Source organism: Anopheles maculipalpis, chromosome 3RL (assembly GCF_943734695.1).
Source record: "Anopheles maculipalpis chromosome 3RL, idAnoMacuDA_375_x, whole genome shotgun sequence".
NCBI lineage: Eukaryota > Metazoa > Arthropoda > Insecta > Diptera > Culicidae > Anopheles > Anopheles maculipalpis.
Window position 1 is genome coordinate 24,212,916 of NC_064872.1, and position 26,210 is coordinate 24,239,125.

Below are 26,210 nucleotides of genomic sequence, written 5' to 3' on the forward strand. Positions count from 1 at the left end.
GCGAGACCTTCTCGCAGCAATAGCGTGTGTGTGTGTGTATTGGAGCAAGTGTTGTCTGGGAACTTTGAAGGTGTACTGAGCAAGTGATATTTATCCTATTAGTAAGCACACTCTGGTCAACCCCACGGGAAGTTAGATTGTGAGTCAGATTTATTCATTAATCAACCGGCTTCATGGATCATCGATAACTGGCACGATCGATATGGCTGATTGGATGGCGCCCACCTGACGTTAGTTTTTAATTAATCAAACAGATCGATTTCTCGCCAGAACTGCGTAATGCTGACCCATGGAAAGAGCTGAACGTTTCCCTTTCCTTTGGACATACACAACAAGGGCCTGTCGCTTCTTGCCACTAGAGGGTCTTGACCGCGCGCACACGCCCTTCAACCGTTCCCCACTGACCGTGAACTGTAGAGATTCTGCGATTTCGTATGAAGTAGAGAGAATATTCGATGCATCTGTCATGGTGATGCAGGGCTTATCATCCCTCGGTGCCTCATCATAACATCCGAGTTGCACAATCGTTTCATGCATGATGATGCGCCTGCAACGACTCCCTGCGGTGGGCCGATCCTCTGGACGTTTCTCGCAAACCACATACATACATAGGAAACAAACGAATGTCATGTGTCAAGTGCAACCGGGAAAATGGTGCTTGATGGCAAAGTCCACCGACTACCACGGGGCTCGAACGAGGTAAGCGTGTCGCTGAACCGGCGAAGGAGACGCACGATGTTTGGTAAACAAAGGCTCTCTTCCCCTTCAAGCCACTGGTACGGTGGCTTTCGCTATTGTTGTGGGGGATCTTCGCACCGATTAACACTGTTTTTGTATCGTAAAATTCATATTTAACAGCCTCTTTATCGCGGGAAAGATGCCTATCATTCCACCTGACCTAAAAGGGCGACAAACGACCTTCCTATCCGTTCGCTTGAAATAAGCGGACCAATAATTTCGCACAGCACACAGTATGTTTTTTGGGAATTTATTTTTGGTTAGTCCGAGAGACGCCAACGAGCTGACTGTCTGGTGAAGTGATTGCAACTGGATCGCCACTTGTTGATTCGAACCTTCGAAACTGCACCGCTGAGAAGTTGTCTCGGCAGGATGTTGCGCTCTAGGATGATATGCAGTGCACAGCGATGGTTTGGCCTCATTGTCTTTTTAGTTTTGTATAAAATTTCGAAAGGAAAAGAAAAAAGTGAGCACATGCTTTAGGCCGCACCGCACATTCACAACGAGCTTCGTTGGATGACGTTCTTAGCCAGGGAAAGGGGGGGGGGGGGGGGATTTGGTTTTTCTCACGCTCCATCGCTCATTCTCACATGGCGTGTGGATGTGAAGGGAGTATGGACTCGTGCTTCGATTCGTAAAGGTTTTCCGTTCGGGTGCGTCGTGTACCATCATCATCATCATCGTCATGCACAGCGTGTGGAGGCAAATTCACAATGGGATTGGTTAGTTGTTTGTGAATGGCCAGAATTATTGGTTTTGTTGTACGATTTTCGTTCGACGTGGTGCGTGTCGACTCATGTCTATTTGTACTTCTTTGTTGTGTAAACAGAACAATGGCACAACTGGGTAAATTTCCCGAGGAGGGCGAATTCTGACTTGAGTCTAGTTTAGTACGTCTGTTAGAAAAGGATAATCAAAAGTTAACACTTCTTAATGACCTTTCTTAATTGCCTTAACGACACCGACCATCTAAAGGCTTACTAGACTTGCCGATACCACGTAGCTGGATAGTCTTCACAAGGGGGGATCGGATAGGATTTGGCGCCGTTGTCGCCTTACCAACGGGCCACCCCACAGTAAAAACTATTTGGCTATTGATTTTAAATTTAGATGACATCAGCGAAGTAGGGCTCTCAACTTATTAGAAAGATTGCCATTAGAAACCTGTATTGTGGTAGTAAAATGCACAAAATGTTTCACATTAATCGTGTTGAAAGAAAAGGGACCGTTTATTCGTCAACAGAACTAATTGTTCAATCTACAGATAAACCAAAAATAGAGAACACACGAAAAAAAAACTTTAAAGAAAAACAATCAATTCCAGGTAATACTTTTCTTTTAAAAGGAATCATGAATATAATTTTGACCACCCACTATCGCACTGTGCAAACTCGGTCAAGCGACTGGGCTGCGCTATATACCCGCCGTTTGTAATCGCGGATTCAGTTTTCTCCGATCCGCGACCGGGCTTGTAGTCAAAGTAAGCGTTGCTGATGCCGTTAGCGTTCTACCTCAATCTCGCGACTTGCAGCCACTAGATCGCGCGCTGTCTGTTGTTTTGGGAGAAATTGTAAGCAAGTGGTACGTGAGTCTGAGTGTGTTCGAGTACTAGAGAAGTGTACAGTTTTGCAAAGTGGTCCGTGGCCGGGATGCTGGGGGTGGGTTCTCTTAGGCTAGGTGATTGAATGTTTAGTGTGCTGTTTTGGTTCGGTGTCGGTGTGTGGTACACGTTCTCGATCGATTAGAGTGACGGTTTGTTTGAGGTTTGATGTCAGAGAAAAAGAGCTCTGCCTGCGTGTGTGTGTGTGTTGAATGAAGGGAAAAGTACTGGCGCATAGTACGGTCGACCGAAACGAAAGCACCCCCTGACCGGAATTGAATGTTTGTTTTGCTGTGTGGCGTGCATTTGATCGATTTTCAATACTGTCAGCGCTTTGTGTGCTTTTTTGGTGTGTAAATGATGATAGAAGGCTTCCCAGCCTTACCGAGTGCGTTGGACCACGTCAGACGTCTGGATATTGGAGGAAAGGGTCGTCCCGACTCCCACGTGCACACGCAGTCTGGCTGTCTGTTTGCCAATTCTGGATGATGATTTAACTTTACGAAACGATGATCACGAAAATCGGAACCCATGTTGGGGCAGCATGTGCGTCACTAGAGAAAGAATTGCTGATGAAACCTACACGACGGGCCAACGATTTCCGCGAACAAAGATAATCAAGCAGCAGCACACTGGTTGACAGTAGAATGGCAAATTGTGTCCCGGCACATATTTGTATGCGCGCGCTTCCGTGCTGCAATAAAACCCTTCGAACGTGCCGTAATAGGGCAGTGCGGCAGTAGGAAAAGGGCGACACGAGCTTTCAGTTCTGTTTACATTTTCTACGCGACGCCTTGGTGCGATAAGAAGACTCACGCGCAACAGAAAACACGATAACGAGGCTACGATCAATCCGGCTGTTGGTTTGAAGTCGTTGTAGCGTTGTTGTTTAAATTGTGTATAAATAGTGAAGTTGAAGTTAGGTTTCAAAACGTATTGAGAAACTCACATATCCTCAACTGGAACGCTCAATCATCGAATGGCGAAGGGGACATTAAATCTTTTCCGGGTGTAATTAAACTTTGACTTATGATGTGTTGGTTGGTCCTAGTACTACTACTACTAACTACTTCGGTTGACAATATCCAATTTCAACTGGGTTCTTTACACAGCCAACCAGTGCTTCGTTTATGATAATCGTGATTTTGTATGCATTTGAACGCATTCAAGCGAGTTAAGTTTGGTGCGATTTGGCAGAAGTTCTCGCATAAAAATGACTCGCCAACTAGCATTTCTTGGCAAAACACCAACACAAAAGCTGTCTGAACGACGTAATCCGCTACTAAGCAGCAGCAGTAGTAGTTGGTGCATGGTGGAAGTCAACGACGACGACGACACCGACTTGTCGGTCTATGCCATGGCAAACGGGTTCGTTTTGGGTGTGGAAAGCCAAGCCGGGAGAAGCGGCGACGATGGCAAACCGAACCCTTACGTTGCACACGTGAAGGAGAACCATAAACATTCAGCCAATGTTGCAGCACCCGATGCACCCGATGCAGTTCATAACCCCACAGCGCCATTCGCGCGTGTGTGTGCGCGCACCAGGAAAACATTGTCCGTTGTTGATTTGGCATTTGTTTGATGTGTGCCACAGGTTTGTCTGGTGAGGGTGGTTCTTGTTATGATGAGCCTTTGTCCAAACTGAACTGCTGCCATCTTTTGCCGATAGAGTTACAAGCGAACCATTTGGCACATGTGTTCTTGCCTCTTGAGCTTATCACCCCGCATACCCCTAACACCGAGCTGATGTGGTTGGTAGGGTTTGGTGGATGGAACCTGTTGGGTATCATCACCATTTTTTTGCGATTCCGCAGTATTTAAGAACCTCAAAAATTCAAGACACAAAATAAAAGCTAAATCAAGCATCATCAAAATGGCAGGTGTTTGTGTGCAAAACATGGCGAGCTTCAGCGAGTGTGAACTGACACGAAGAATTGAAGGCGCAATCGTTTCCATCCTCCATGAAGGTGTAATTAAATTGTTCTAGACTGGGGTGCCTCCAGCTACCGACGAAGACTGATGAGCTAATGGGAAGTATAAAAACTAAGACGTGGAGAGGGAGCTTTAAAAAAAGAGTACACAAAAAGGTAAGCATTATTGTTAATGCCCATCGGGAGTAGGCTCGCATTAGAACATGCGCCGTGTTCCGAAAAGATGCCTCCTCTGACCCTGGGCATGTACGGGTACGGTGTTTAAGCGATATTCTAACCATAGCCAAGCTCGCCGGAGGTTATCCTTGAGCTTACCGCTCAAAGGTCGCTGAATTGGTGAGGTTGCGGGTTTTGTGTAGCGAGATTCTCTAATGTACGAAGCGTTACTCTACCATGTGTACGACTGTACCGAGCAGCGTCATGCGGGCGTGGGGTTTATTATTCCATTCACGCACTTGCACTCGACGTGCATCCTCCAAAAGATTGTGTGACGAAGATTGCACATCCGTCAGAGCGCCCGGAGAGGGCGAGAGTAATCCAGGCGGAGGACCTGAGCGGTAATAATTCACCGCGTCAATATGCCCGTTGAGGTTTAATTTCCGTTTCTGTCATTGGCGTACTGGTGTTGTTGGGGACTTCGTGTAAAAAAGTATCGATAGTGACGGACATCTAACCTCTAGTTTGACATGCGAATGAATTCCACGGCGATCCAGCTGATCAGGCCAGTGGGTATCGTTTTGCGGGAAATGTAATGTGTACGGAACACATCCTGAGATGCGAGAAAACAGACGATCAATTAAACCCATTATCGAACGGACGTAAGATTAATGATTTCTGTCGCTGGTGTCGGCTTTCTAAAGCCACGTGGCGAAGCCTGTCAACTCAACGTCACCCGATGGTTGCCGGTTGCACGTCGTGCAGGTACTTAAAGGTGAACTTTAGCTCTTAACCCCTCTAGTGTTGCGATGTTGGATGCAAATGTGCAAGCACTGGCTGACGATACTGACGCTCACTGGTTGTCTAATGTCGGAAGGTCCGTTTTGATGGATGTGAAGGTTAGATATCGGTATTTTACACCGGTATTAGCCACCAGAATAAGAACCAAGCACAACAGGAAAGCAGATGAAGATCAACCACTGCTCTGTAGCTGTCACTAATGCGATCATCTAATGGGACCGTGATTAGGTTGGTACTTGGTTGGACGTGCCATTTGGACCGTGCGTTGCTAGCAAGCACGCACACCATCGCAGCACGAACGATCCGTGTGCGAGTGGCAAAGTGACTGTATGCAGTTGTTGTCAGCTGCTTCGGTACGGTAGATAAGAACCAAACGGCCGATTGAAACACAGCCCCACAAACGGCGTCGACGTCTACGAAGCCGTCTGTGTTCCGGGTTGTTCGATCTTGCTGTTCTTAAACACACCATCACGGACGAAAGTGAATCATTATCACAAAATGGTCGCACCGGTTCAGGCCGACTTTGACCGGACCGAAGGGAACTTCCTCAAGTGTAGTGGGACAACGATGGGTAGTGGTGATGGTTTCACAGTAAGAAAATGGGTCTCGCAGTAAGAGAATTTGGTTAATAGGTTAAGCGCTCGGCCCACCAGCGTAACCACTTGGATCGTGTAATTGTGCAATGGCTGGAACTGGCCTGCTCTTATGATCGATGGACGCTTGCAGTTACACAGCGGCACAGATTCTTGTGTGAGTGGTCGAAGTTTGCCAATCGTTGTTGGTGTGATTGTTTGAGGCATTTTGCACGAACGTATTTTGTTGCCTCAGGACACAGACCAACTGGAGCATGCCTGGTGAAAGTATGGCGTGCAGCCATTTTATGTGCTATCGTGATTGATTGTAACTGTACAGAAATGGCTGACATGAGTGACATTTTAAGGTTAGGGATGGTTGTTTGACAGTAGAATGTAGTATGCAAAGCAGGAGAGGGATTCTCCAGCATGCGAAGGCTTGTTGATCATTGGAAAACCTATAATGTAGGGTATAGAGCCTACGATTGACAGATGGAAACCCCGTCTTAATGTGTCCTGCATGATTCATCGAAAGTAACTTATTGTATCGATAACATTAAATTGTTGGTACCAATTGGATCATTAGTGTCGTAATAGCTAGGAAGAACCTACAATTAGCTAGACTCCCCCAACACTAGATTCTGCTCCGGAAGGTCGATCGCGTGTCGGTGATGAACTATGACTAATAGATCTGTCGCGATGAATATTTAAACATCTCACACATCTCAATATCAAAGATTGTACCGGCAGAAATAACGATATAACGAGATCTTTAGACTTCCCCGTTAAAGATGCCGATCGGCAAGGTCGATCACTTGGCAAACATTATTAGCTGTGATGAGTATCAGTTTTTTTGTTGTTTTATTTGCGCGTATGATGCGAGAAAGGTTGCATACACCGTGTTATAATTTGCGATCGATGTTCGCTGAGGGTTGTGGTTTACCTTCCGTACTTCCTTGTATAGAAGCCGGTTCATTCTAAAAATCGTTTTGCGAAAAACACCTGGAGGAATGTTAATCGGTCCCTTGCGATCAACGGGAGCAACATACGCACGATAGTAAAATAGGTAGAATAATCATGTTTTTTGTTTGTGATGTTCGTGTTGTATAGAGGCTCTAAACTCCATTGACGCACCGACCGCGATCGAGAGTGAGATTAGAGCGTTTGCTAGTACACCCGGCCCCGTGTACGTGCGCCATTTTATCGGCCACAAATTAAAGCCTGGGTCGATTGTATTCAAACGAGATCATGGGATGCGATAGATGTGCGTTGATCTGCGCAATTTTCCTGGTAGTGGGGAGATGTTTAGAATTGAATTGTGCTTCACGGAGGGTTTTGGAAGCGGTCGGGAAGGAAAGCTTTTTACTAGCCGGTGTACTACCGCACGTGCAGTACGATTACTGCAGTCCGATGCTGAAGTGGTGCAACGTGCGATCGCTGACAGTTCGTTTGTTGGATCCGGTCAGATAAGGCGTCGTTCTTGTGGATGTTCTACCTTGACGCTGTGTTTGAGAGTGTTTGTCAGCTGAGGAAAAGAATCGGGCGTTGTTTTGGAATTCGGGTGACATTTGTTTGTAAATATGGTGCATTAAAGTCGGTAAGATTAGAATCCAATCATTGGGGGAAACGATCCATTTTGGTGTGTTGAAAGTAGGTCAGATGAATCTAGTACATGCATAAGAGCACTTCAGATAGAAGGAAGAATGGATCAGTACAGTGAGAATTTAGACTGAGCTACTCATACTCTACATCTGTTCTACAACGGAGAAGTTTAATTTGAGTTCATTTGTTTGTTAATCATAGCATTATTGTATTAGAGTGTTTGTTTTTTTTTTTCGAATAATTTCAATTAACTTGTTATTCATTTTCACAGTAGTTATAATCAACGAATATGAAATAGTGGTGCACGAAGTACTTTAAATGAGAAAGACAAGTATCGCACATCGGCTTTTATAGCAGTTCCAGTTCCGCTATAAACTCAGTGCTCAGGTATAACCCTGCAAAAAAACAGTCATCTGCCAAATTTAGTTCCGTGAAAGTGAAGTGTGTGTGTGTGTGTACAGTGAGAATAATTGTGACCATCCCCAAATGCAACAACTATGAGCTCCCAAAAGAGTGAAATTCGCACCGAAAGTAGTCGTCCTGTAGTCACAAACAACGTCAGCAATCCGACTGCAGCAATGGCGGCGACGGCACTGGCTATTACGACCACTACATCCAGCTTCAGCTGCTGTCCGGCGAACGGTGAAAGCTCGTCGATCGATGATTCGATCGAGCTGAACGATAGTCAGGAAGGTGGCAACAACAACACGATGTACCACAACGGGTTGCTCGAGAAGCAGGACTATCACTTCCCGAAGCGCCCACCGGTAGATATCGTGTTTCGTGACATTCGCTACGAGGTGAAGCACTTCAACATTGCCAAAGCCAAGTTCGGTAAGTAGTGAACGAGGATTAGTGTCCTAAGATTCTAATGTCACCAGTTTCAGATCGTATTCTCATATTTGCTGTGACCTAGAGATTTTTTTTGCGCGTTGGTGACAAATCAAACGATTGACTTGGTTTATATCATTGGGGCAGGGGATATTTCGACATTCAACCGTTAGTGATCTTGACCATACAGGCCTTTTTGTCGCAGCAGGTCCCGTAAAACCTGTATCTTTTCGGAGTCAGTTTCCGAAGCTGTTGCAAGTCGTCAGCCGGATCAGATTCCCACTCGTTGTAAACCAGTTTCTTGCGAGTTAATCTTAATTTGCGTTCGTTCGAACAGTTTTGGGACCTTGCCTCTTCCAAATGTCGAAAATCCTCCTTTCGAATTCCAATTAGACGGTGATGGTAACCAATTTTAATGTGTTTTGCGTGAGAATCGAGCAGCGGATTATAATGGTGCGATCCGTCCGTTTGATCGTTTAGCCAATAGATAAAGCTGTACATTTTAATGGTGATAGCACTATAAAAGCTTTGCGACCGATACAATCACCTACAATAGACAATGCATTAGAAATCCTTCTGTTCACCGGGAGGGTCTGTACCAAGTTTAACTCTAACCCTGGTCAGTCATGCATTATTTATTTTCCAAATCGTTTCCACCCTTTGATAAAGCCCACCGAACCATATCCGCTAATTACGACTATCAGGGCAAGTTCTAATGCTTACGATTACCGTCGCTCGGATAAAAGTGTTCTAAATGATGAATGCTTATCTCTCGCATGGGCGATCTCGGTAACGGAGGGGAATAAAATAAATGCTAAGTGTTCATTTAGAATCGGCATTCTGGCTTTAGCACAAGTCATTAGCACTAGTAAAGTTCTGTAGTTCCCCTACCCGTGCGTTCACCAGCAACAACATCATCATAATAACCGGTCACGAAACATTTGCTACCAGATTGCAACTCACAGAAGGCACAACTGTAGGAGCCACCGCTGTGGAGATGAATCGAAATCAATAAATTGTATAATGTATGGCATTACATTAACGCAAGCAAGCATTGCATCGCCTGTCGTGCAGTTCATTTACACCAGAGGTACTAGGGTTTTCTCATAGGGAAGAATATTCAAATGATATTGCTAGGTAAGGCATTACTTTCAAATGAGAATGTTTTACTGGTTCGAAGAGGAGGGTTATATTGACAGTTCCCGTTGGCGTTGATAAGTTGCCGATGTTCATTAACATGTTGGGCTGTCGAGTCGTTTATGCAGGATCTTCCGTGTTATTCCTTGGAAGTAAATCTGGTTTCGAACGCCGCAACGTACTGTCCAGCATTCCGCACGTGATCGTGGATTCCCTCGTGATAGTTAGATCATAGATCGCGGAGTAGTTCCCGGCTGAGAATTTCCTTCAGTTTCGCGCTGGATGCTGGAGGACTGTTTTTGGAGGGAATTCCATCACTCTGCCTAGAATCCCGAGAGTTTTACTTTCCCATCACGTAATCTTGACATACACATAAGAGTCTGAAGAGAATTTTGGACGATTCTTTCAACCTAAGACTCCGTCAAAGGTTATGCTGCAACCAGTTCTAAGGCTATTAACGTCGGAGAGTTATTCACCTGCAACTACAAGATGACAGGGAACCGCTCGATTCAATGTCGTCCTACTTCCGATGAGCCACCGGATTAATAAATGATAGTGATGGTGTCAAGGTGGTTATGTGGGTAACTGGAACTTGCGCTATGCAGCCATTTGCCTGCGGTGCGACTTCATTCTAATGGGTACCGGTCGCAATCGTGGTTCAAGAACACTTGGAGGCGTAAAAAAACGTGTCCTAAGTCTTACCGTTCTCGTCTACAAGAATGCTCGTCTAGAACGCCCGCATTGGATGGAAAAGTGGCCTCGTTTCTTCTCTCTTTTTGAATTCATTCTATCGTCTAGTTCCCCTTTAGAAAACCACACTACCGATCCAAGGTGGTCCAGTGGTGCAATCAGAACGGATGTTGAACACCTAGTGCATACAGTGCCGTGCAGGAGTGGCGCCTTCGAGCACGGTGTATAAACATTTCGAGGTGAATTGCCTCGCCGATGGACGATCATTAGAGCGTGTGGACTTGGGCTTGATGGTTGATGGTTGTGGTAGTGTAGTTGTAGAAAATTGTGGCCAGTGTAGGCCAGGGTATATGCGATATTTGCTTACTTGGCTCTCGGTCTCTCTATCGCGCTCTTCTATTTGACTCTCCATTCATGCAACGAAGGGCGGTTATGATTGCGTGGATCTCCAAAGCAATGCGTCAATGTTGCGGTGCGCATAACGATCGATAATTACAGAGCATGTGTTTAGTGCGTTCCTTTGCTTACGGGTGCACTCAGCACATACATGGACACATGCACACGAGCCACCCGTGAAGGCAAGCGCCTGGTAGGCACTTGAGACCACCGTTCAGTGCCGATAGGGAACCCGTTCTGCGTTATAGAAATCAGTGAGAGTGATTGAGAATATGCGTTGCTTCAGCTGGTCATTCAAGACAGGCCTTGGTGGAATTCGCCTAAGATACACAACCAACTAGAAATTAGCGCTAGTTATAGAGTTGATTAGGATTGATCAAGATCCGTCCGATTGCACAAGCTGTTGCGAAGGAAGTACAGACAATTCGACCGTCAACTTCCTATGGATTGTGTGTCCTAACACCTTTGGAATGATTTGCTGCAAAACCTACTACCCTGACAACTCGCTCGTCTCCTTTTCCATTGGACGAGTGTGACTTTTTCGTATGGATTCGAGTCGTGAATGTATTAACCTCCCGTGTGAACCATTCCTGATGAATTGACTGTTCGATTTTTGGGGCCGAATTCGAAAACCTGATTTGACAACACGAACCAGCAACCGGTTCGAACGAGTAGGCAGACCACCATTAATAGAACACATGCAGTCAGTTATGAACTATAAAGCATCCAGACGACCACGCTCCTAATTATGATGGTATGCAAATCCTCCAAATCCAAAGTCTTTGCCAATATTCACCTACTTCTTTGGCCTTTGCGTTGTCTGTAAGAATCGGACCTCAACCACCAAACGGTTCCAGCCAAACTCTATCGCCGCGGATGAATTTCGCAACCGAACCTAGCGAAGCTACCCGAACGCTTTTAACGCTACGGAGCTACCCAATCATAATTTATGATGGCTTTTGAAATGAATGGTGCATTTGGTAACAATTTGCAAAACGGTCAATCCGAGGTGCACGGGCTCTTGACCTAAAAATATGAATTTCTACTGTGTGGTTCAGGCTGTGGGATGCGAGCACGCACGTGCCGTAGAACCATCACGGGGAGTGTGAAGCAAAGGATGGTAGCATCTTCGGGTTTGGAAACGGAATGCATTCCAACGAGTTGCTCAGCTAGCGAGGAGTTTCAATCACGCATCGTTCTGTAGAGGAATTGCAGATTTTGCTTGTTAGATGATGGTAATAAAGGTGATTATCCACATAAATCTTACCAACCGGTGAAGGTTTCATCAATGTGTGAACGGGAGATGTGCTGCTATGCCCAACACCGATCGTAACACCTTGATGTAACCTAATCGTTGGGTGTCTACCTCGCTGGGGAAGCTCCCCAAGGTGTCAATGATCTTGAAATAAAAGCTCACACCTGAAAGTGAGATGTGGGCGCTCTCACACAATTGGCGAGCCGTGAACTTGAGAAACCTTGAAACGGTACAATCATTCCGTTGTAGGGTGCTTTTTACAACTTAATTAAAAAAAAGCTTTTAAAAATAATGTAGTTAACCGAACCGTTAAATCACCAATGATCAACCTGCATGATTTACTTTATAGGTTGTATTGGCCAGCGGCAGTTTGTTGTAGACCAAAGATTTATTCCCCAATAAAATGTTTATGGTAGGTAAATATTTCACGACTTTGGTTTGGTTGATTTAGATGCATTAGTAGAGCCCATACCGTTCACCTGGCAGGTCAGTCTTAGCGCCACACAGCCGTCTAATCCTAACGTCGACCATCATCGCACGCTAGCGTGTAACCTTGAATTCGGTCGTGTATAGACTCCTTCCCTTTGCCACGTCTTCAAGACCAAGCCTTCGTCACATACAACAAACTATTTGCTGTATTTGATCATAATTAATGTCGTATTAGGTCACAGAGCGCTAGACACATTACTAGAGATGTAAACCAAACAGTTCCACCGCTTCGAGAATGGAATGGCGTGCGCGAGTCTTGCCTTGTCAACAGAACAAGAAGTACTTACACTGTGCCAATATTTAACCAGACGAATGAAGACATGTGCCGCCATCGTCGGACGCAAATGCTTCTTTGACAGCTTCTGTGGCGCATGTTGGGCGGCTTTCGTGTGAGACCAGTTTCTCATCCATACCACGCAGAGTTCAATTGGAGTTCAATTAACTTACAGAAGCGTAAAAAAAGAAAGAAAACAAAACTCCAATTGACGAGAGAACTGACCTCCGCCACAACGTCTGGTTCGACCGTTCGTGGTCGTGTTCATGGCTGTCAGAGTGATCCTTGAAAGCTCAAGACGCCGCGCGTACAATGAACATTGACTTGGCTATGGAATGGAGAAAATGTGATGAAATTATGCAGCACACGAGAAGGGTGACAGCAGGCCAGTTACGAGGAGAGAACTCAAACTCGTTTTCTTTCATGCTGTAGTGTGGCTCGAATGTCGTTGTCCGGAAGAAAAGTTTTCTAGAAAGGTACGGCTTGCATACGAACACACTGCTCGTGGTGTTTGTGTGCAACGATGCATAATGCAGATGCATTTTTTGTGCCTCTCTTTTTTACCGAGAGGAAAAACTTGCCAGGGAAATAGTTTCACTTTCTATTGCTAGGCTGGTTGGTTGGGGTTTTCTTTCCTGTTAAGTCGGGTAGCTTTGCTTCCGTCTGCTTGCTGCTTTGCTGAGCGGTACGGAAGAGAGTATCGATAGCTTCAACCACATCCAAGGGTGTCTACTAACACGTGCTGGCTCAAGCCCTGAGCAATCTGAGTTGCGTAATCCAAGCGCTGGCTAAGCTTCCTGGTCTATCCGAACCTGTTGGGTTCGTGCGAGCAACCATTGCAATAGCTTAGGATTTGGAGTCGAAGGGAATCCCGGAACAAGGGGTAAATTGATTGCCATGGATCTGCAAGCTGTTGACTTTTGTTCCATTCGGAGGTTCAAGTTTATCTTTCCCCAAAACCTAGGGTTGCTTGTAGCTTCAATTTCACAATAGCATAAAACACCGAAAACGTGCTAATAAGAACCTGGCAAGGGTTTTCATGAAATATCGCAGAACAGAATAAATTATTACTATCGTAGGAGAATAGCATCGGAGTAGTGTCCGATGATAAGACAAATGAAGTTTTAACGACTATGTAAAATATGTAATTAATGGTGAAAATTTCATTAAAGAAAATACAAAGAAATCCGAAAACATCAATCCAAAAAACAAGGTCCATTTGATACGCTACTTAGGACATTTTCTGAAAACCCCTGCCCGACGTCTCTTGATTGGTATGAAAAACCTGTTGTGAGGCACCCCAAAAGGGATGCTCACTTTCAGAGCAAAACCAGTTTCATTTCTGGCTGCCAAAGTCAAAGGGATCTTCTGCATACATTTTGGACACGAGGGTCAATGTCCAGACATTGATGAGGGATTGCATACTATCCTACCCATGAAGACGGGTTTTGAAAATTTATGTTTATGCTCTTGGTGAAAAACTTGAGACAAATCCCCAAAATCGGATTTTTGGAGGGTAACAAAAACCTAGGAAGATTTAACAGTTGGTTCGATCGTTGTCCAAAGATAAATGATCAATGATTGAGTTCCTTTGTAATTTTATGCCCGGCGGGGCCGTCAGCATTCAGCATGAAATGGCGTGAATTTGAACTTCCAAATCATTTCGTTCCGATCGACCTTGAACGATGATAAAGTTAGTGCCTACGGGTCGTATTTATATCCAATTTCAAACACAGATCTGACGTAAATTGGGCACCAGAGATGGTGAGATCACTGATCACTGTGCGCTATGGCAACCCGTTCGAACAGTGAAATCACCGCTGGAATGTTGATCGATCATACCATATAATAACTCAACACGAATGTATATTTTCTTCTCCCTTTGCACAGAAACGAAAGAAATTCTTCATGGCATTAATGGTGCGTTTAAGTCGGGTGAGCTGACAGCAATCATGGGCCCGTCGGGAGCGGGCAAAAGTACGCTGCTTAACATCATGGCAGGTTATGTGTAGGTTATCGAACCGGACACTCGGTTGCATTGTGCTGAATAGTGGGCTGTTAACACATTTTTTTTTCTTTTCCCTTCACCATTTTCCTCCCATAGATCATCCGGTGTGAGTGGTATGGTGCAGGTGAACGGAAAAAGCCGGTCCCACAACTCGGAAAGCTTCCGGAAGCTGTCCTGCTACATCCAGCAACACGATGCCCTTCGACCCTGGTTGACGGTGACGGAGGCCATGACCTGTGCCACCCATCTGAAGCTCGGATTTGGCATTTCGATCGCCGAGAAGCGCAAACTGATCGAGAAGATTCTGTTTATGCTCGGGTTGGAGCAGAAGGGCAACACACCGACGATGGGACTGTCGGGTGGACAGAAGAAACGGCTCGCTATCGCACTGGAGATGATCAGCAATCCACCAATACTGTTTCTGGACGAGCCCACTACCGGGCTGGATAGTTCGTCATGTGCACAGTGTATATCGTTGCTGAAGCGGCTGGCACAGGATGGGCGCACGATCGTCTGTACGATTCACACACCGAGCGCGTTACTGTTCGAGATGTTTGATCAGCTGTACACGGTGGTACAGGGCCACTGCTTCTATCAGGGACCGACGAAGGAGATGCTACCGTTTTTGGGCGATCTTGGCTATCACTGTCCCAGCTATCACAATCCAGCTGATTTTAGTAGGTTTTTATTTGCGCCTGCGATAGACAGTCGATCAATTCTTTTAATTTATCCATTTTCCCAATTAAACAGTGATGGAGATTGCGGTCGGCGAGTACGGTGCAGATGTTGGTAAGGTGATCAAGGCTGCGCTCAAGAAATATTACGAAATCAGCAGCCGCTGCATCGAGCTGGACTCGACGTTCGACGATAACGGTAGGTAGTGAAGATTGCCTCACGTCCACACCCCGCCCGACGGCAGGGTCATCACATCTCGGCTCTATTTCTTTTACTCCAGTTTTGGTCCATCTTTCGGGGGTGGGGACGGCCTCCGCATCGATGAGCGGTTCTTGCACTGGCGTGCACTATTAATTACATCGTTCGCGAATTGCAGCATGCAACATCGGTTCGGCATGTACGTGTGATTTCTTGCATAACTTGGCCATACGCTCACCACTTCATGGCCAACCCTTAGAAGTGCTTTGCTCGAGGACGAGCCTTCGGAACAACCATTGAACTGGGAGGACTTGACGCTATAGATCGTTGACTTAGGGTGGTCCCTCAGACTGGAACAGTGCGCTGTTGTGTTGCACAGTGGCAATGCTAACCGCATCGGCAAATAGTACCAAGTCGAATAGCAACCAACTCCCTTCTTTGGCCAATAGACAACCACTGCTCAAAAACAGTTGTTTGACACTTGATCTCTTGTTTCCTCATCTTTTGCTGTTTTTTTTTTTTCAAAATGGATGGCAACCGATGGCAGGTGGTGTTTGCCGTTCCATCATTCGATCGATACCTGCCAAAGTTTACTGTTGGGCAGCAGAATTTAAATATCCTATTCATTAGCGCGTAATTAATGAATCCATACACATATCCGGGGTTTGTGGCTGTACTGTACCTGTTTTAGTCAGAGCCGCAAAACGACCCGTTTGTCTCAGCACCACTGATGATTATTTTCTGGTGTGACATTTCACACGGAATATATTCACGTGGATCTGTGTGTGTGTGTGTCTATGCTTTGATGCCCGGATCAATATTGGTTCTTGATTCTACCACATTGTCTTCAGTTTACATTACAAAGTGTACATGGATGAGGAACTTCAGCGATAGAGTTAGCTAGACGGGCAGGAACTGTCGAAGAATTGCTAATATCAGAAAATTTTTGGAGACCTCAAAAAAGTCCTTTAAAGTCTTCATTCTTACCAAAATGTCACCCTTGGTAATTGGCTATGCATACAGACATTCTAAAAGGTTAGCTAAATTATTAGCACATAAAAGACAACAACATCAAGAAAATATGCATTTCTGACAAAAAATCAAGATCATTTCAAGATCAGCGAATTGAACCTACCATATCCGCTTCAAGAACGACGCAGTTTTCCTACATCGGGTTCCAATTTGGTAGGTGTTTAGCATTTCTTCGCGCTCTCCAGCGCGAACCGAAACTGGTTAGGTGCAGATGATTGTTTGAAGACTGGCGCGCGCGCGCACGCACGCACGCGGGCCTGTGCGTGAGGTTAATTGTTTTCCAAAACAGCGGCTCACGCTGCCATTTCGTTTCGATAAACATGCAAATAAATGTACATAAAAAGGCAAGAAGCAACACAAACTGTGTTTATTTTTTTTATACCTATTTACTTCAAATTCTCATCAACGATTCAGTTACCGAGAATCATAACAAGAAGAGAATTTGAGGTTAAAGATTTTGTGTGTGTGTGTGTGCGGTTCGTGTTGATTCGCCTTCCTTTTTAATGTCTATCAACGAATCACCATTCCATGACCAAGAGCCGCTGTTAGCTTTTCGTTGTTGGAAAATAAATTTGTATCTTTTGCTGACTACTGCAGACTGGCTTTGAAGCAGCGGATCCGGACTTTGACAGTGATTGCCCGACTCCGCGGAAACAGATAAACGTGCTAATGTGTGGCTTTTGGTTAATTAAAGCTGCTGGAAACTATCGTGTCCGATATAGCGTCCGATTTCAATTTGTTACCAAAATAGATTTTGGCGAAACAAGTTCGCCAACGTTACTGTTTTTATAAGCTCCCTTCATCAATTAGTCTTGATTAGTCTTCTTATTTGTTTGTTTTTTTCTTGGCGTAGTAAAAATGATGGAAACATTCTCGATCGGTGGCAAAGCGGAAGAGGTGTGCAAGCTCCAGAAACAGAACGATGCGATGGACAACTCGTCGTACGAAGAGGAGGACATCTTCTCGAAAACGAAACCTGCATCGCTAGTGATGCAGTTCCTGTTACTGTTCTACCGGAACTTGCTGATGACACGGAGGAACTATGTAAGTATATCGCCTTACTAGTCAATGCATCTGACCACCAGCCCTATCACTGTGAGAGCCTTATTGAATAAGCTGTGCGAGCAGAAGGATGCGTGTTGCACATGGGAAGAATTCAGTGGCAAATGCGCAGCATTAGTATTAGCATTAAATAGCGTATTAAAAATGGATGTAGCAGGCGAAAAGTGTTTCCTGTTCGAGTTGATCGTTGAAACATCACCGTTCCCACCATTTTATCAGCTACCATTCCCATACGTTTCGTGTGGTAAACTTGTTTGGTCTGTTTGCTTATTGACAATATACAATTAAGTGCTCCATTTAAAATTCCAACCGACAAACACTATCGATGTCGGTTAGTGAGTGTGGAACGGGGTAACAAACGGATTGGACCTCCCGTATCCGGGCTCCAATGCTTACATGTTGAATAATTTTAAGGTTAAATAATCATAATAGCGTGTTGATAATTAGGGCCTCGGCAGGTGGTTTGAGAAAATAAATTACACACCCATCAATCCATTGAACAGGCGATTGTGTTGTGCGGCTAGCGTTGATTTGTTGATTGCATTTACAATCGATTTTTATTTGTAGTAGAAAGCACCACTAAACGAAGCTAAGAACAAGGAACACGTACTGCATTCGCACAAGGTTTCGCCACAAGTGGATGTGCTGGTGGCTAATCTAGTTCAAGTGCATCACGCCTTGCGAAAGGTGGCCTAAGGCAATTAACTAGAACACTCCTCATCGGGCACTATTGAGGCCATAATGGACGTTCTTCACCTAACCGTTCTAATTCCCCGTTTGTTTGTCGTAGTTTCTTCTATTCTGCAGAATCTTCGCACATGCCACGGTGGCAACACTGTTCGGCTATCTTTACAGTGGCGTTGGCCCTAACGCGAATCAAGTGCTCGCGAACTATGTGTACCTTTACGGATCGATGCTTATGATGGTGTACACCGGAAAGATGGCCGTCGTACTCTCTTGTAAGTAGTTATCTCTCGATAAAATAAGAAAGCTCGTACTCATTGATGTAATTCTCTACCGCTTCAGTTCAAATCGAGATGGAATCACTGATGAGAGAGCACTTCAACCGTTGGTACAAGCTGGGTCCATACTTCCTGTCCGTGCTGGTTCTTGAAATCCCGGTGCAGGTAGGTTGAACTGCGGTGAAAGTGTTGCACCTCCGAGTGTTTGATGCTTTTGATGAGGAAGCGAGTGTTACGAGAGTGATCTTCGCCTTCAACACCCCATTCAACACGATAGCACTTGAGTGTGCGGTTTTATTTTGGTTTTGGAGGCGAGTGAATCACAGGACAACCACGCGCCATGACGAGCAGATTTATTATGGATAAAGTGACGGATTGTTTTTCGACCTTTTTTTTCTGTTGTTGCTGCTGTTGTTGTGGTTCCTCATTCCGTTTGTTTTGTTTCACAGATCTTTTGCTCTCTAATCTACGTGGTGATCAGCTACCATCTAACGGGCAACTACGTGAACTTCGAGCGCTTCTGTATATTCGCGCTGTTCTGCGTGGCCGGTTCGATCTGTGCCCAGTCGTGGGGTTTCTTCGTTGGAGCAACACTCTCAGTTAAGGTAAGTTATTACTGTTATGATGCAGCTATCGTTTTTCGAGAGCTAATTCAGACCGCCCTTTTTTTGTTTGATTTTGGATTGGAGTGGAAGGCATATTTTTATTTTATTACATCATAAATAAAATCAACAATCATGACGCATTATAACGTCACACATTTAAAGATTTCAAATTATGTTTAGGAGAAAATGGAAAACCTTTCACTGTCTGCTCTGTCTTATCATTTAGACAAGTCAAATTGTGAACTCGACGTGACGTGACTCAACAAAGAAACGCCCAGTTTGGGTTGAACTTACTAGTCTGTCTCTCGTACCGTTACTGGTTAGGACCATTTCAAGTTTCACATGTGTTAAAAATGTCTACAAAATTGAAATGAAGCAACTTTCTGATTGAAATAATCAGATATAAAAAATCAACCGCCGTTTGAACAGATACTCTATTGGTGATTTTATGTGGCGCCATCTATTATAGAATAGCGTAACCTATTTAAGAGATATTTTATGTTTATTGTGTTTTAGTAATTTTTTTATTCATAAGGGACGGCCAGGCCGTATTGCTTGTGTTTTAGTAATTTAGTGATTATTTTTTTGAACAGCTGAGGATTTATCGAAAAAGGGTCGATCGAAAATGTCTTCTCCTGTGTTATTTTTTTTTTACATAATTTTGAATTTATTCAACAAAATATTCTTAATTTGGTTGAAATGCACATCTGTTTTGCCAATAAAGAATAGCTAGTCGAAACGAGTAATTGTTTAATAAATGTTAATTTGGAAATAAGACGGAAGCCGTGAAGTTACGCGTACAATACAATTTAAAATTAGGAATAAAACATATACATAAAAGCAGTCACATAAGGCACTGTTTTGGTCAAATAGGGTATTTTGACTAGTGTTTGCATCTCTAATTTATGATTTTATATATCTTTAAGCTCAAAAGCTAGCTGGAGCTGTAGAAGCTGTAAGTTGGCATATGTATTCTCTATGAAAACATGATAATTTTTTAATTTACAAGTATTATCACGGCATATAAAAACTCAATTCTCAGGGAAAGATTTCAAAACATGTTTTGTGAATAAATTGTTGATAGCAAAGGGGTCAGATTGCTTCGGTTTCTCTCCGTGGAATTTATCCCTTTTATGATTGTTGTTTATTTTGTTTAAAGATATAAATGAACGTTGCGTTAAACATAAAATCTAAACACATAAATGATCAAAAAACGAGTAACTTACCTGTACCTGTACCAGGCCGAAAACGTTCTACCAACACCTCAAACCCTGCTTGTACGTAACTAGCGTGCAAGTGAACCATTGCGTACAACATTCACAGCTTTTAACCCTTTCACCGACCGATAGGTGGCGCTACTATCAAATGGATTCTCTATGTGCTACGTTTCAAATTATTTAATGTTCTTGATTTTATTAATGTTTTTCTTTGCCTTTTTATTTATTTATTTTTTGCATTATTACAGCTTGCCGTCTTCATTGGACCAATCCTGGCGGTACTATTCTCCGTGTTTGGCTTCTGCACACGATACATCGACATTACGCCCGTTTTCAAATGGATGTGGCACATCAGCTACTATCGGGCGAGCTTCCACGGCATTCTCAACTCGGTGTACGGCATGAACCGGGACGATCTGCACTGTCCGGAGACGCAGATCTACTGCCACTTTAAAAATCCCGTCCTGTTCCAGAAGGACATGGACATCGAGCACGTGGACATGCAGTCAAACTTTGTGCTGATTATGCTGATTATTATTACGATGTACATTAGCACGGTGTTTGTGTTGTGGTACAAGCTTAACAAGCGGTGAATATGAGATGTGATCCAAGACCCCGGTGGTGCCAAAGGACGAAATTCATGCGTTCTGTGTTGTTGTTGCTTTCTTTATTAATTTGCCGTCTCTTAGCCGTACACAGTAGAGCAGTATGTTAAGCGTAAGGGAGGAGGGTTTGAGGTTTTGAAATTTGAATCTTGCAAAACTGTCCATTGTCCTCAAAGAGAAGGAAATGTATGGTTTAAACAATATTAGAAAAATAGAAAACTGCTAGTTATCCCAGGAATCTGCACAAACGTGAAGCACGCACATGGAAAATTAGAGCAGGAAAGTGAGTGCACATTCTGTGTGTGTAGTTGTGTATTTTGTAATTTAGCAATCGATATCTGTGATCAAATGCACTAGAGCTAGCAATGGCTAACTGTTTTGTTTTTGTATACTTTATATGTAATACGTAATACCGAGGATATGAGATGAATTTTGATAGAAATAATTTTACATGTATACGGTTTTGTACGAGAACGAATACAAATTGGTCAAGAATCTTCAGAGTTAGTTTATAAACGATAAGGACAATACTAAGGAGGATGTAGGAGCAATGAATGTATTAAACTTCGAATAAGATAAGGAGGTTTTTACAAGACGAAAAACACATCACATCACATAAATAAAACAACGATCTTTAAATTTCTTCAGAGATTGTAAGTTACTGTAATATCTCTGTCTGTCAACAATGTTGGTGATGTCACAATAAAACAAAGCAAAGGTATCATATCATAGCACAAATTAAACTGTCGATCAGTGGCAAACTTCATGACGGAAACTGCAGTTAATTCCTTCCCGGAGGGAGAATTGAAATACATGATTGATTTGCACCTAACAAAGGACCCAATTCGAAATTGCGAGGCTCGTTGCCAATGGATTTGCAAAAGCTCGCCAAGTGCTGGCAGATAAGCCTCGGCCTAATCCGGTCTTAAGAACTAAAGCCATTTTTGTGTCTATTCCATTGTTCTTTAACTATCAAGAGTCTGTTCGGAAGGGCGAAGGCAACGCGCTGCTTAGAAAACAACCTCGAGGCAGTGCGAAAGGCTGATAAGTTTGCAATGGGACAGAAAGAAGTGATTATTTGAAAGAAAAAAGCCACACATCAATCGTCCATAATCGGCAGGGGAATTCTTATCAATGAGGGTGAGTGCGCTGTTAAGTCTTTGAGGACACGTTGAAGAGCAGCAGCTGTACCGGTTAACCAGCTTAACCACGTGCAGATGGTGATTATAGCGGAACTAAGAAGAAGGACCACCAGTTTGTTCACCTCTCACGTTCAGTTTCGAGAGTTTTGTCAAAAATAGACGACAAGTTGCTCAAGCGCAAAAGTGATCGCAAAACAATTCTAAGCTTAAGTAACATTGTTACGACGCCCTTAGGTAGAATATAGAAATGATGATGACGTAAATTGAAGACCTCCGACACAATCGGTCTGGAATCAATGGAAGAACACAACAACACTACGACGCTGTGTGATTATTCGAGCGCTATCAGCTGGCGGAGTATGAATCGGGAGGTAATAGTGGTCGTAAGGCCAGTTCTGTGAAGTCGTCAAAGTGTTTGATTTAATGAATTTGTTTGATGATAACCTTTTCGAGTGCGACATTTAATTCCAAAGGTCACTCCCAAGCACACTATTGGATCTAGAAGGGCTAAAAAAAGGAGGTTTAGTTTGGGAGGAACTTGAGGGCCTGCATTGAATACAGTGACCTACTAGAATGTCCACGAGACTTTGTTCTGATTCGCGTCTTGCGATTCTGATAGCGTCTAGAGTGTGTAACATTGCCTTTTTTTGCTGGTAATGTACCTCTTAACTCCAGCTGATTTTTCAAAGACCTAAAACACAGAGATCTCGCCTCTTGCCAACCACCAACTGTCTTGTGCAGGACAGTACGAAGATAACCTACTCGGCGAATGCCCTCAACTGACACCTTCGGGAGCACTCGCTTCATGGGCACTGCTTTTCCGGCAAATGTGTGGTGAGATAAGTACATTGTATAGTGCATGTGTACCCGCGGATCGTTCTGTGTAATGGGTCATCGCTCACCCATACGAATGATGTTTGCTAAAACGATACGCCCCTTATCAACGCTATGCTATGGGTGCTTATGGCCAAGGGTCAGCATAATCGTTCCGCCACATGGCACATGGGAACACAATGCCGGATCCTGTTTGTTCTCCATTACTTTATGCTCGTTTTCGGGAACACAAATTTCAAAGATCGTCCGGTCAAGGTGTAGACCCTGCACATGGCGAAGGTTGTCTGCATATAGAGGAAAACACAAAAAATGGTTCCAATTTACCTTCTTCTTGCGTTTGCTAGGAATATGCAGTTGGGTGTTGCGTGTGAGAGAGGAAACACAGTGCGCGCTCAATGAAATCCTCTCACGCACACCTTTCGCCAACCTTTGTTAATGCGCACATTGGAATGTGCGTAGAGTAAAGAGTGGAAAGAAAATTGATAGAGTGTGTAAAAATGAAACAGTTCTTGAATGTAAATAAATGGAAAATAAATTATTCAATTGCTCAATGTTGTTTGTAATCTTAATTAAACTTTCAAATTTCCAAACAGTGATAAAATTATTCATTTAAAAATACGTACACATAAGCCTACTTTTTGTAAAGGATACCACACAAACAATTTTTATAATTCAAGCAACCGTGCCCGATGTGTGCTCGAGATCCCATCATGCGAATGCCGCGACCACGATTCTACCAGCTTTGTTGCGCTTGGCGGATCAGCTGAACCGCTTAGTATTCTCCGAGAGGCGAGCGAACACGGATGCGTGCACTGCTCAAAACCCCGCTTGGTGTGTTTGTATACGGTGTCGTGCCTTTTCAAAAAAGAAAAACCCACCCGCGACTTGTGCTATCTACCACCGAGCCGTGGTTAGGTCGTTGGTACCGTGGTCGTCGGTGCAGCTGCACTTGGGCTCCTCCATCATCGTGAAGCCAATCACGCCCTGCAGAGCCTCGTGCAAGCGGAGAAACGAGGGCTGTTACTGTTGTGATACTGATTCCGTTTGTTTGATTTTCGGTAACTGTAACTCGGCAGGGTTGGTTGGACCGAACGACATTAAGTGTGTGGGCCTTCTTTCTTTGTGTGCTCGGCTGTTGCTTGGTGCGTGATGATGATGATGAAGGGTGAAGAATAAAAGCGAATACGATACACCACCACAGTACAACGGGGTGTGCAACTGATGCGTTTCCTGCCAAGTTAAGTTGAGCCGAGTCGTGAGAGTCTGTTTTGTTTTTATTTTCTGCGAATAGTGGTGTCCCATGTAACGGGGTTCGTTGTAATGGATTACGGTAGCATCAAGTGCTAGTAGTGACGTTCTCTACTGACACCAGCACCGTCCGATCTCTGTACGGTGTAGAAAGCGCGAGTGATATGTCGAATCGAGTCTTCTGGTGCCAAGCAAAATCCCCAACAGTAGAACGTATTTTTAGCCAAATTGCCTTTAGCAACATGTGCTAACCAACAGCACAATCGCGACGTTCCTTTGGGCGAAAGCGAACGACAAACAGTGAGGATCGTAATTCGCAAACCGCGGGAAACAGATCCACCACACCCCTAGACATAGCAGCAAGTGAGCCTAGCAAGCTTCAAGTGCGAAAAAAGGAAAGAAAATGTCCATCCAAAAAGAATCGTACGAAATGAGCACCAGTCCGGTGGATCCCGCTGGAGAAGCATCCTCCACCGGGGTTGGAAGTCGTCGCGCCGGTGCACCAAACCTCGAACCCTTGCACATACCCGCTGTTCCGGCCGTGGAGCAGGAAATCGCGGCTCCATCGTTGATTGCCGCACGGCTCTTCAAACCGGTCACCGTCAGCTTCAAGAACCTGTCGTACTCGGTACGCAATGGAATATTTCGCAAAGGTAAGACACTCTTTTGTTTTTTGTCCAGGTGTTTGGCCCGTCTTATCACCGGATGGATCCCGGTCCAAAGCGAGAGAAAGAGCAAGGGGTTTCGATTTGTGTTCGATGATAGCGGGCGCTCACGCCTTGCCACTAATGAAATCAACAGCGAAGAAGTGTTTTGCAGCTGTTTACAACGCGGAGTACCATAGCAAATATGCTCCAAATACGCTTGTTTCGAAGCAACCGTTTTTTGTGTTTTTGAACCAGTTTACCAGGGGATTGATAAGACAGACTTACTTATCGTAGGGCATTACACATCCCCACAGGTGTGTGGGATCAGACGGGAATTTGTGTGTTTTTTTTACAAGGTCTACAGCATTGGTGCAATGATTTGGCTGACGGCCAAGAAAACTGTTTTGCCCATAGTGCGGATTAGGGGAGATCAATGAGTAGGGGAGAGCAGTTGCCAATTTTTTTAAATTAGTGCGTATAAAAAGAGTGCCTGTGTAAGCCAAAGGAAAATGAGATGGAAAGTGACAGTGCCATGTGTTGTAACGCCTGTTTTAATTAGAGTGTCGCAAGCACAGGCTCGAGTCACATATTTACAAGGGAGATTGATCATTCCCTTTAGTAAAATTCAATCGTAGTTATAGTAGGATCTACCAGACAAAGATTTAGCACCAAAATTTGCGTGACCAATCCTAAAACAAATTCACATTCTTCATGCTCAAGCGTGCATTAGTTTAACAAGCGTTAAGCGCTTATCTCGCAAACATATGTGTATATCGTTTGCACCGAAAACGAAAACATTCCGTTCGAGGGGCTAAATTAGTCAACATGTGCCCGGAACGGACACAACACTACACCCGATTCCACGGGTGCAAAAGCGAATAATTTTTAACCAAACAGACTTGATTTGTGACCCGATTTTAGCAAGTAAAACCGATCCATTTCAAGGAAGTGGCGTGTGTTTAACACGCTATAATTGATGGAAAATGTACTTTATTCGAAAGCAAAAATTTTCCCTCTTAATTCATGATTAGACACGCGGGTGCGATCGTGCCTTTAAATCAATCGCACATTGGAAGAAGTTGAATCAAATGTACCCAACAATGCAACGCGAACGATCAAGGCAACTAGCGCCGGGTCAATGTCGTTGCCGCGTGTATGATGGCCGCGTGTATTCTTTTGCATTCACAGTGAGGAATAATACGATCGAAGGTGGACATACTAAATGGGTGCTAATTAAAGTCTGATTCATGTCCATCGTCTCGTAGAAAAATGCGTTGGAAAAAGACAGTATTAATTAAATCAAACAGTGAGACCAAAAAAGCAACCAAATTGTGTGGTCTTCGCCAAAAAAGAATAACAAATTCTCAACTCGTACTGCTGCCGATCGTTGTCAAGTGTCTTTGGCAAATTGAGATTTCTACTTTTTCCCCCATTTTGTTCGTTTGTGCGTGTGTGTGTGTATGTTATTTTTCGCACTCTTTTTAATCTTCTTTATATGCCGTC

The 26,210-nt window shown here is 44.2% G+C and overlaps 3 protein-coding genes across 3 annotated transcripts in view; all 3 read left to right on the forward strand.

Annotated features, from left to right (window-relative positions):
* Positions 1-26,210, forward strand: part of LOC126564395 (ATP-binding cassette sub-family G member 1-like) — a 440,656-nt gene that overhangs the window by 387,016 nt on the left and 27,430 nt on the right. The gene's annotated exons all lie outside the window — the stretch shown is intronic.
* The window catches only part of LOC126565141 (cyclin-dependent kinase 1), a 164,950-nt gene that overhangs the window by 128,001 nt on the left and 10,739 nt on the right, over positions 1-26,210 (forward strand). The gene's annotated exons all lie outside the window — the stretch shown is intronic.
* The window catches only part of LOC126560489 (uncharacterized), a 28,713-nt gene continuing 10,389 nt past the window's right edge, over positions 7,887-26,210 (forward strand). Inside the window, exons 1-11 of the mRNA XM_050216447.1 lie at positions 7,887-8,234; positions 14,363-14,480; positions 14,577-15,157; positions 15,231-15,353; positions 17,239-17,429; positions 18,238-18,406; positions 18,474-18,574; positions 18,859-19,014; positions 20,480-20,821; positions 20,921-20,948; positions 24,480-24,713. Coding sequence (XP_050072404.1) covers positions 7,898-8,234; positions 14,363-14,480; positions 14,577-15,157; positions 15,231-15,353; positions 17,239-17,429; positions 18,238-18,406; positions 18,474-18,574; positions 18,859-19,014; positions 20,480-20,821; positions 20,921-20,948; positions 24,480-24,713 — 2,380 coding nt within the window. The 5' untranslated portion in view covers positions 7,887-7,897. The remainder of the gene's footprint in view (positions 8,235-14,362; positions 14,481-14,576; positions 15,158-15,230; positions 15,354-17,238; positions 17,430-18,237; positions 18,407-18,473; positions 18,575-18,858; positions 19,015-20,479; positions 20,822-20,920; positions 20,949-24,479; positions 24,714-26,210) is intronic.